At 38.2% G+C, this 12,530-nt stretch overlaps 1 protein-coding gene across 1 annotated transcript in view; it reads right to left on the minus strand.

Annotated features, from left to right (window-relative positions):
* TANC1 (tetratricopeptide repeat, ankyrin repeat and coiled-coil containing 1) overlaps positions 1-12,530 on the minus strand; it is a 72,173-nt gene that overhangs the window by 22,960 nt on the left and 36,683 nt on the right. The window contains exons 6-11 of the mRNA XM_075710100.1: positions 10,388-10,645; positions 7,234-7,359; positions 4,063-4,344; positions 3,011-3,162; positions 1,535-1,766; positions 131-297 (exon numbers count right to left, since the gene is read on the minus strand). Coding sequence (XP_075566215.1) covers positions 131-297; positions 1,535-1,766; positions 3,011-3,162; positions 4,063-4,344; positions 7,234-7,359; positions 10,388-10,645 — 1,217 coding nt within the window. The remainder of the gene's footprint in view (positions 1-130; positions 298-1,534; positions 1,767-3,010; positions 3,163-4,062; positions 4,345-7,233; positions 7,360-10,387; positions 10,646-12,530) is intronic.

The raw sequence follows: 12,530 nt of genomic DNA on the forward strand, positions 1-12,530 counted from the left end.
AGGAAAAAACCCCAAGAAACTTTACTTTGAATTCCCCTAAAACTAGTATTTTTCATAATAATGCAGCTGCGCCAATATAAAATATCACTTACTCTTTGACAGAAAGAAAAAAGTTAAAAGGTGTTTTTACCTGGAAGTTAGTTCTCACAGTCACAATGAGCTTCAACCAGGGAGGAAACTTACAGATTATGCTTGTGATAAATGAAGAAAGTGTGTCACCATAATCAGGTTTATGAAATTCAGCATCATTTAAACCATCTATCAAAATGATGTAGTCTTCCTCAGGAATTTTCCGCTCTGAAACATGAAAATAAAGAAGGAAAGGATGAATACAGGTTCTTCTATTAAGTGACATATTTTTATCCCCAAATTTTGAACATCAAGAAATAAAAACATACCTTTATGCACAGCAATACATCTTATATCATTTAAGCATTATTTAGGACGTTAAAAACAACATTAGAGATATAAAACGACATTGCCATAAAAAGATAAAAAGTGGAAGCAATCACAATAGTGTTTTTTACTGCACTATTACACAGACCTGTTTCACAACTGATTTAAAGAGAGTTAAATGATTAAACAAGGCTGTTAACATGTAAGAGATAAGAGATGCATGGATATGGGAAGAAGGCATATGTAGGTTAAGCTATCAGTTAACACTGCTTTTGATTATTAGCCATTACTTATCCCTTACTGGACTTACCAAACAAAAAAAAAAAAGTTTACAATTTGCAAAAATCTTAAAGGCACTGGTTTACACTTTCAGTTCTGAGGAGAAAAGGTTATTTTGCAACAGCTTGACAAACTAGCAATATTCATTTTGAGCACTTGTTAAGGATGAAAATCCCAGGGGTAAACCTATGACTTGCCAATGGATTTCACAGATATTTGTTGACAGTCAACAAAATTTGAGAACTGCAAAGCAGTTTTCATAGGAAAGACACATGCTCTGTTCACACACAGGCAAATCTCGTCCCCCATCTTGCCACGTATCAAGTACCTGCTCAAGCTGTCACATACTGTGAAGCTAGCTGTTTTCAAGGAGGATTTTGCTACAGTTTTTTTAAGTACGAAAATCATGTTGTTACACACTTTCTTGGAAAATTGCCATACCACATTTTAAAAGCAAGCAAAAAACACATCCACTTGCAGGTATTTAGGCACAGAAAATTAAAGAACAAAAAAGTGTGGCAAAACTCAAAAGCATCTGAAAACAAAATCCTTTAATGCAAATGTGCCAGCCTTGACTTCAAGCTACAAAGTTATCCTTGAGTTTTCTGGCAAAAAAATAAATGCCAAGTTCCCCGATCTTTAGTAAGTTTATAGAATTTTACTTTAAAACATGAAACAACTATTCAAAACCTATTACTGTTACAAACAACTACCACAATTAAGGAATCCCTTTCTCTACGAACGTTCCGATTTATTTATTTCTCTTAGAGCATTGAAATACATATTCTTCGGGGTTTTTTTTTTTTCACTTTTTATGCAGTTGAGATTCAGTTTCCAAGTCACTTCCTTTTTAACCTACCTTTCCTGAGGTTTGAAAGTGGTTCCAATACTCCCCTTTTAAAAGCTGCCGCTGGATCTTGGACACAGGATCTCAGGCTAAGCATGCTTTGTAAATGAGGTTCTTTTATCAGAAGATCTCTGTATGCTGCTAATTGATTTGAACGACACAGTAAAGCTGCAATACTGTGCACGAATTCTGGGACAAGACACGTGTATGTGTTGTCAGCTTGACAGTAGTGATAAGCAACGACCTGGAGAATTAAAAAAGAAAGAAAAAAAGTGTTACCCCTTCAATATTTAAGTTAGTAGTTAGTCCAATTATGATAAAGCGTCACTAAATTTCTCTTTCAACTACAAAATATTTTTCAGTGTTAGAATAATTATCCAACTCCGCAACTGGTCTCAGATGGCCTGTGCCAGAGACACAGAAAGGAAGACAATGAAATAAATTTTGACCTTGTAGGGCATACAAAGAGGAAAAGAAAGAAAAATGTCAGATTCTGGCAGGAAAACATAGTAATCTGAGTTCATGCCATTTGGATACAGTGGGTAAACAGCTAAGTAACTTAGTACAAGAAAAATAACTTGAGGCTCCAACTAAGCAACCTATTAGTTATAATTTAACAACACTGTGTCACACACTAATGACCCAAGGACTAATTTGATCATCCTCGGGCAAAAGTAAATGACTGACAGCTATTAAAGGCATCCTCATATAGCAAACAGAGAAAGAGGACAACTGGCTTTATTCTGATTATTGCAAAGGTGTGTATTACTTTAAAACATAACATAGGCCATACTTCTTTGGGAAACAAAGAAAGAAACAAACCAACCACAAGGAAAACATGGTGTTCACAGTAAATAAAAGGTTTTCAGCGCTTCAGCGGCTTTCATAACACTGTTTCCAAATAATACACATCACCTTAAAGACTGCAACAATAACCCCACGTTCTCCTCACAACTATTTGCATAAAGTATGCAATTCAGACACTAATTATTTTTACTACTTAGGCAAAAAAGAAAACACTTATCATAATAATCTAATGCAAAAAACAATTTCTTACTTCAGACTCTCAGAGTATGGACAACAGGCTAACCTGTATCAGAATATAGATGGATTATACACAGACCAAATGTCTTTTTTCCCCAGAATTTTGCTTTTGGAAGGCACACTGAGCATCTACCTGCAGAGAACATATGGCCCCTTTGGCAAGTAAAGGATCCCAACCTCCCATACACACGTAAAACAGATGGGAAATTTTTAACGTAACTTTTTCTAAGAATGAGCAGAATTCAAGTAGTAACTTGGAAGGTAGAGAAGGTAGGTAGGTGCTTTCAGCAGTCATGAAACATACACGTCTTTCAGAAGTGTCCAAGGTTACTGCCTGTTCTCCCACCACTGGGCGTGCCCAGGAGGCTTGGCAAAGCAGACGGTCTCCCCCCAGCTTAGAGGTTTTCTAGCATACTGAAAATCTATTAATAAGCGAAAACTCACCTTTGAAGCAAGGCGTCTCACAGAATCTCCTGTTTCGTTTTGGTATTCAGGAGTACCAGGACAACTCAGAGTCTTCACTGTATTGGTACCACTTGTTGGAGGAGCAGACAGGGATAACTGACTTAAGGGAATCTCCTGACAGGAGTCACCACCTATTTTTAAAAGACAACAAATATGAAAGAGACCAAACTTGCTGATAGCAGATTGCTTTATAGGAAAACATCACAGAGTATCTTTACTGCTAGACTAAAAATTAAAACTGAACAATAGCATTAAAAGAAGCCTGCAACTAGTCTGATAACTACAGGCACATAGTTGCAACTTTTCAATTTTAAAACAATTCAAATGACTTTTAGATCAAAACTATAGAATTATTGAAAGCAAAACCATGCCAACATGAAGAGTTTCCTTATGAAAATTATATGTGCGATGACTCAGTTAAACTAACAGTTATTATGTGACTGAACTCTTGGGAAAGATAAATGATTTATTATTACTAGTAATAATAATGTTATTATTATTAGCAGGGGAAGTAGCAGTTGCAACAGCCACACCATCCTTCCAGTTAACATAGGCACTGGATTGGTCAGGTGACAGAATCCTATGGATCCCAGTAGAAGATAGAATGGGTTTCTCCAGAGCTTTACTCTTGCCTCTACTGAAATTCTATGGAAAACGCGTGGTACTGAAAAGCATGCGGTACACAGCGGGGAAGAAACATGTCACTTCTCTCTTTCCAAACTAATGGGAGAACAACCTACTACAGTCACGCTACCAACAGAGTTTAGGGTACACACTGCCCAGCAGAAGGAAATGATTCTACATATTGCCTCCATTTTACCATCTCTTTGGATGGGCTGAGCCCACGCTATATTATGTGGAAGGTATTTGTCAAAGCATACAGTTTTAACAGTTGCTGTTCCTCACTGGAGAAAACAAGTATCTGCTGAGGAGTTGATGAGACCCAACCACCTTAAGCCGAAAAAGCACCCAACATTCAACTCTTGTTACCAGTACAATAACACAAACAATTACTCAGAAAAGGAACATACTTCTGGGGGATGAATTAGGGCTGTTTGAAGCTATTTGCCTCATGCGACTTCCATGGCAGCTAAGTGCCACCAGCCGTGAAATAACTGCAGTCTTCCCAAATCCCACATTTCCAGTAATGACCGCTCCCCTGTTCTCTGCTGGATCAGTATTCTTCAATTTTTCTTCAATCGCTTGGAACAGCCATTCTCTTCCAACAAACACGGAGTCTGTTGTTATGCTTGGCACTTCAAACAATAGCGGCTTCAGCAAAATGTCTTGAGGCTTATAGGGGATAAAACGAGCTGAGAAGAGGTAGTAGGGAGAAAAGTTTATTAGAAGAAACTCGACATGTAATAAACCAGAGTTGTTGCAGAAGATCATTTCATTCACCTTGTTAATAGCATAATAAGACTTCTTAGAGCTTTCATCATGAAAACAATAAAGACTGATCTGCTCAGTTCAGGTCACCTCCATAATTCCTATGTGAATTAAATTCTAGAGGACAGAAGCTACAAATATAATTTGAGGATTTTTTTTTACAATTGAACTTGAGTTAGTAAGTGCAGAATCCAAAAGTTTTCTTAAAAATTCATCAATAATTCTATAAATGGGAAAGTGCCAAACATTTTTCAGTTTAGAGTGAATTACAGTGCTGAGCATTATCAGTGTCAGGTCTTCAGATCTGTAAGGACATTTACAGAGAAAGAGAAAAAGGTACAGAGAATAAATAAATGTTTCTGTTTTCAAAAATCCCATATTTTTAAAGTAATGTAAAAAAAAAAAAAACATTACTGGCCTGTTTTTCCTGTACTTTTGCAGCCACAAGAACAGAAATTACACAGCACAACTGAAAGCATAGTCATGTTTGATTACTGAAATCTATACATTTGGCAAATACCTGACAAGACTTACAGAGAGAATAATTTGCATTTGGTTCCATAAAATACATTAAAATTTACAGAAATAACAATGTTCACTAATATAATGCTCTGAGGATTCATGAACCAAATCTAATGATACACAAATGCTGTTTCAGTGTTAATGTACGACTACGAAAAAACAAAAATGAAACAGGAGAGCATAGCACCTATGTATGATCTCAATATCCATTTTACTAGGAATTTGCTTTAATTTTTCTGCTTTTAATTGTTATTGGTTGTGACGCATTCGACTCCTTAACCAAGCTAGTGGTAGTTTGGTTCAAGCTCCAAAGAAGGTATAGGCCTAAGCTGTAACCAGGCCAAGAACTTCTCTAGTTCCAGTCTGTTCTCTGGAAACCCATAAAGGAGCAGAGTGACACAGTGAGCATCGATGCCTATGAGCTTGGGACACTGATCATGTGATTAACACATGAACAGCAGGTAGCTTTTTGAAGACTCATTCATCAAGGAACAAAGAAAGTTGTGGGTCTGAAGAGTCTCATGCATACCTTTTCTATTGCATGTACTTTGACTATAAGCCAACCACTATAAGCCTTTGACTATAAGCCTCCCTGCTAAGCAGCTGGCTGCATGGTGGTGATCACCCCTTGAGCTGGGATGCCCACATTGGATATTAGGAAAAACTTCTTAGAATCATAGAATCGTTTAGGTTGGAAAAGACCTTTAAGATCATCCAGTCCAACCATTAACCTACACTACCAAGTCTACTCTAAGCCAATCAAGGGCAGACCAGACTAAACCGTGTCCCCAAGTGCCACATCTACCTGGTTGGGTGGTCTATAGCAGACTCCCAGCAGGACACCTGCCTTGCTGGCCTTCCCCCTCATCCTTAACCATAAGCACTCGACCTTATCATCACCACTGTCGAGCTCTATACAGTCACAACACTCCCGAACATACAGAGCCACCCCACTGCCTCTCCTTCCCTGCCTATCCCTTCTGAAGAGCTGATAGCCATCCAGTGCAGCACTCCAGTCAGGAGAGTCGTCCCACCACGTTTCTGTGATGGCGACTATGTCATAGCCATCCTGCTGCACAAGGGCTTCCAGCTCCTCCTGTTTGTTGCCCGTGCTACGTGCATTGGTGTAGATGCACTTGAGCTGGGCTATCCATTTCGCCCCCAATGCTGCCATGCCGCCCCTGGGCTCCTCACTAGCGGGCACCTTTATATCCCCTTCCCCCTTCAAGCCTAGTTTAACGCCCTCTCAATGAGTCCCGCCAACTCATGGGCGAGGATCCTTTTCCCCTTTGGAGACAGCTGATCTCCATCAGCCGCCAGCAGGCCCGCTGCCGTGTAAACTTCCCCATGATCAAGAAACCCAAAATTCCAGCGATGGCACCAGCCTCTGAGCCACCTGTTGATCAGCTGGGCTTTCCTGTTCCTTTCAGCACTCTTCCCTGCCACTTGACAGGATTGAGGAAAACACTACCTCTGCTCCTGATCCTTCAACCAATCATCTTGGTAACTTTGAATCATTGTGACATCCTTTGTGCAGTAAGTGACAGAGTGAACCTCACCATCAAACTTTGTTAAGTCGCACTTTTACATCATCCTACTTCAGTAAAACCACTTTCGCTGATACCTTTGACTGGTTCTTTAAGCGGTCTAAATCATCCATTTGCGACATTGGTAAATTAACAGAGCCTGCAGATAACTAAGTTAGTTAAGAGGAGAAAACAACGGATTGCATACATCACTTGCATTTAACATAAACCTGCTATTTTCAGACTCAAAGACCAGAGATATCAAAGTATATATTAAACATAAATAAGTCTAATGGTATCAGATCAGTTTTCTTCCTAAAACAGAATTCTAGTGACAGCCTCTTGAAGATTTTAAATTCAGCATAGTATTTCTTAAGTTGCAGAACACTTCTATCTGAATGTCACATGATAAAATCTGGCAGTCAAGAAAATATTCAGTACAGTTCCTGAACACTGGTATTATACAACTTCAGTTTGGAGATTCACATGATCTGCACTGCACTGCCCATGCACACTTAGATAAACAATATACTGATTTCTTATCAAAAGCCATACGTTCAATTTCTAAACCACAGCTTCATGCAGGAAAAAAAGTGTAAGCAAGCATCTTATTTTCGGACATGTTGAGTGATCTGTCAGGAGCACTCTAAAATAACACTTTGTGGGATGGGGGGCGTTTACAAATATCACAGAACATCCATGTTACAAAACTAGTGAAGAACTGTATGACTGTGCCAAGACAAATGCAGATGTAAATATGTATACCTTTACTTTCCTGCTGCACTCTTCCACCAGCCGTGTTGTGCCAAGGTAAGCGAATTGAAGTGCGTAAAGGAGTATTTCTTTGTCCGTCCAAATAACTCAGGTCTTCCAGTTTGGTTGAACTTGTCGCTAGAGTATTAAAGGATTGAAGCTTATTTTTCTCGCAACATAAGTTACAAAGAACATAATTATTTATTACAGTTCCTTCCTCAACATAGTGCTTGCAGAAGGCAGCAGTTTACTGTCATTCTTTACCTAACAGGAGGCCACAATCAGACTCTTCTTGGAGCGGCACAGTAACAGGATGAGAGACAATGAACACAGCTTGGAACATGGCAAATACACAGTAGATATAGAGGAAAGAAATTCAGTGAGGATACCCGAACAAGCTGCCCAAAGACGTGGGGGAATATTCATCCTTGCAGTTACTCTACACTCAACCGAACAAGGCCCTGAACAAACTGTTCCCATTGTGCTTCCAGTGAGATGGTGGACCAGAAACCTCCAGGGGCCCCTTACAACCTGAAGTAGTCTACGGTTTTTTGACACTCGGAACACTCAGGTACTCGTAAGTCTACGAGAAGCCAAAGTTAAAATCTGGGGATCTGTATTTCAGACAGCTCTAACAAAAGGGCAGTTACTGCAGTCCTCTTTGGCAAGAGAGCCATTTAGTTCAGAGTGAAATTCCCCCAAATTCATGCAGTAGTGCTATAATACCCATGAAAAGAAGGTGGTTGCTACTTCTTCCCCCGTCACGTCCTAGCGTCAGCAAAACTAGTGTCCATCTCAGAAGGCACTACTTTAAAGAGACATGCAGATCAAGTACGTGGAAAAAACATGGGCCACGCACAAGCAGTACAAATGCTCCAGATGGTAATCGGAGCAGAACACATGAGCTTGACACATGACGCAGAGTTGGAGTATCATCTTTGTCATGCTTGTGAACTAGGAAGTTTTCTTCAGGAAGAGAACAACATAAGATAAAAGGAAAAGCAGGAGCATGGCATGGTTAGGGTCCATCTCAGAACTGCAAACCAGGAAGTGAGACATAATGAAAGCGGAAGCAGCAACAGCAGGACACAATTCAGTGATTCCTAAAACAACACTCCTGTTTCTCTAGCAGGGACTGGAGGAGTGACAACTGCCAATCCCACATGCAACTAGGAAAAATTTCTTCAGTCTTCCTTATGTACAAGGATATTGCAGATTAACTATTTAATTTCTTGCACGTGTCGCACAAGTATCCAGTTCTCAAAGAGAGATATTTAGCACTGGCACTCAAAAGCCAGAAAACAGTCATTTACAGCTTACAAGCACACTAGATTTCACAAAAACCTGTAGCCAAAAAGCCGCACCGTCAAATACTAGAACATCTAAGATCAGGATACTACATTGCCTTTGACATGGGACAATTCGCACAGAGCATTAACTTTTCGGCACTATAAAATTATATAACTCAGCCCATTCAATAGGCAAATTGCAGATAAATCAAACTATTTTCAAAGCAGACCCAAAAATTGTTTCTAACGTTTGTAATTTTGTAACTATGTAAAATAGCTAGACACATGCAAATTCATTACAATTCCTTGCTGCTGTTCACTGTAAGACATTCAGTTTTGTCAGCAGGATGATTCTAATGAACAAGGATAGCAGAAAGCCAAAAAGCTTTGTTCTGCGGTAACAGCAGTTTTATGGAGAACTGCGGTACTCTCTCTCCCCTGTGAACCTGGGCATTATTTTATTCATATCATAATATGTTCCTGCAAAATTACCTTTCAACCATAGAATTTTGAAACAATGTGCTAATAACTTTCACGATATTTTAAAACCTCAAATTACCTTTATTAAGACTGCAGTGCGTGTTTCAGTATTTTTCATAACACTTCATTAAGCATTCTAAATGTAGGACTTTTTTTTTTTTTAAAGCATTGGATTTTGGATATTAGTGACAAGTTCTTGATAACATTTACTGAGCTACATATTAGCATCTTTTTCTGTTGCAATTCCAATTTGTTGGACTTTTCTGGAATAAACACATTATAACTTCCTTTGAAAATGAGATGGAGAAATGTTTTTTTCTTTTTTCCCAGCTGAACCAACATGTTTGTGCCTTCACAATGGAAATGCAGAACTAGTGCTCATACTGCAATCTATAACCTTCCAAAATTTGAAGTGGTATTGTCAGAACTTAGAAGGTTCTCAGCAAAATTGCCAGCATGTTCTTTGCCAAAATTTTGCTGTTGACAATTTCAAAAGTTGGTTTACTAGCAGTATTTCCCCTGTACCTCTTATCATACTACAAAAATGCCATGCACCAATTTTTGTTTCATCTTTTATACTAAAAATATTCACTTTTACTGACAGTATTTTCTAGCTGGAATATAATATCCTCCCCTCTTCCCTCTAGCAATCACCAGCTCCCAAGCCCTAACCTCACTACTGAAGTTTTCTTCACTCTGCATTTACCAGGTTTTTTAACTTTTAACTTTTCAATTCGCTAAACCTACCACCACATATATGGCACCCATGCTTCTGAACACTATCAGGACATTTTTCTTGCAGGGTTATATTTATGTAAGTGAATTGCCCATTACTGTTAGAATTTGATGGGCTCTACTAATAGATTTCAAGTCAGAAGTGCTTTTTCAGAGATTTGTCTATTTCACAACACTTACAAAAAGTAATTGTAAGGTCTCGTATGTATCTATCACAACTGAACAGACTCACATTTTCTGAATGAATGGTAGGCAGAATTTCACATAGTTCTTTAAAAAAAAAAATATATATACATCACTTGTTCAACAGAGATCAAAGTATGACTTTGGTCTTAGTGTTAGTCAGATTTACAGATCTAGCAAATGCAAGGATACACGAAAGCAACAACCTCAAGGATTCGTTGACACCAGATACAGTCCTAGAATGACTGATGGACTTCTAAAGTGTTCCAGAAGTCCTGACCTAACCAATACCTACTGAAAAACACGATAAAAGCCCTCTGTATGACAATTTTGAACAATTTAGGTAATGCTCATCTATTCAGTTTAGAACCTATGCTTTTTTCTTTTTGTCCCGTAAAAATACTACCATACCAACAATGTAACTTCAACAGAAATGTCCTATCATTAAGAACATCTTTTTTTCCACCTCAGGACTTTACCTGCAACGGAGTTTGGACGAGGCATTATTAAAGAGCCAGAACTTTGAGCATAAGGAACTGGACCCTCTCCTGTTGGTACTACTTTTGGCAAGTTCTCAGCCGATCCAACAGCCTCCTCTTCCGCAACTGGTGAACAATTATCTGTTCTTCGATCATGACTAATCCCTTGATGTTTTCCAGCTCTGAGACTCCCATCCTTGCTCCATTCCAAACTGGATCCACTACGATCATCATTTTCTGATGAACTTGTTATAGTTGCTGAAGAAGAGAGAAAAAAACCAACTAAAGTACACATCAGAGGAAAATGGCACACTTGTGTTAATATGCGTTATAATTTTCATACTCAAAAGGCATTTTGGGCCAGCATATATTCAAGTATTTCTTCACTGGATATTTTGTTAAATTTAAGGAATATTGTTTATCTAAAAGAGCTGACTAACACAGCTTCTTAGATTGGGAAAAACACCTGAGAAAGGAGGCAAGAAAATGTTCTGAAGAATCCAAGTGTATCTTTAGATCTATGGGAGGGACGACGACGGGGGATGACCCACTACCACCAAAACATTTATGACTTCATACGAACAATCTACTACTTCACCAAAACATGTCTTCTTTTAAAAATTAAAATGCTATAATATATCTTGCAAATTTTCAAACCATTCTGTAAACATGGAGACAACAAAAGGTCATTAAGAAGTAAAAACAGCATCTAGAACAAGAAAAAAAGATAAATGATGTATCTTTTTGATATTTCACATTTTAAAAGACTAATATTTTACAAAAAGAATTCATAATGCAATTCTTTGAAAAGACTTGCACAATTCTTCCAAAGTTGGGAGGCTTTCCACAAGCCTACTCGTGACCAAACATCCTGTATATTGTGAAGCTTAAATGATAAAAATTCAATGTTGTTCAGAGATCTAGCTCACCTAAAATATAGTTTAGCTGCATTAGGATGACAATCAGCCTGCACTCACATACCTGGCAAACTAACCTTGATAGAAAGCTTCCAGCAACTAAGCTATACACCGCTCCTTTCTTAAGTACCTACTCCATTTCACTGTCAGAAAGGACAGACAAGGCTAGACGCATGTTTGAGCAGACCCAGCAGAGTATATGAACATTTCAGATGATATTAAACATACCGATCTAGGTTTTTAACGTATTTCAGTGCACTGCAGTATGAAGCAAAGCAGAGGCTCAAATAAAGGCTTTTTGTTTGTTTGTTTCTGATGTCATTATAAACCAATCAGAAAACATTTACAAATAGTTTCTCAATACTACAGGAAACTTTTTGGCAGCAAGATGTGGGTTTTTTTGCTATGAAAATTTCAGATGCCACAAAATAAGGAACACAGAGCTAGAGAGATCCTCAGCTAAAATTCAGCTAAAGACCACACAGATGTTTATGGATGCTGCATTACAGAACAGTAGTTTTCCACTGCTGTAGTGATTCACTCGAAAGCTGAAGCAACACGAACTGCATTATGTAAAGTGCTCCAAATATTCCAGTTTGGTGGCTGAGCGTTATCGGAGTGCATCTTTAGTTCCTCAAGACTGTAGTTAATCCAGGCTTCCTGCAGTAACTGAAAGTGTGAAGAATTTATACTCCTGAAAAACTACTTGAGTAACGTTCGATTAAACTATGCAGGTGTGCTCGCATAAGAACACTTTGCAAATATATACTGGGTTTTGTATGTTTCATAGTGAAATTACTGTTTCATTTAAAACATTTTCAATACTTACATTGAACTCTCACAAAATAACTGAAAAACAAATATTTACTAAAGGTTAAGCCACCACTCAATGCATTTTGAACACTTGAACACAACAGAGGAAAATACAAAATAGGATGAAAGGGCATCAGGATTTAAAAAAAAAAAAAAAAAAAAAAAAAAATCAATGCCACTTCCAATAATAATATCTATATGAACTGTGGGTCCTCCCCAGGCTAAAATTTTAAATGTTAAAGATATTTTTGTGGTGATTCTACACTCAACTGACCAAACTATTAAGTAAAACATTCTGGCATATTAGACTGCTAACGAAATGCAAATGCACAGACTGCTCCTTAGAACTCTGAGGCTTCTCCGGTCAGAAGAAGCACCAACTATTCTTCTTTTAACATCAACTGCACTGCAGC

The sequence above is a fragment of the Pelecanus crispus genome, chromosome 5 (genome assembly GCF_030463565.1).
Source record: "Pelecanus crispus isolate bPelCri1 chromosome 5, bPelCri1.pri, whole genome shotgun sequence".
In the NCBI taxonomy this organism is placed as follows: domain Eukaryota; kingdom Metazoa; phylum Chordata; class Aves; order Pelecaniformes; family Pelecanidae; genus Pelecanus; species Pelecanus crispus.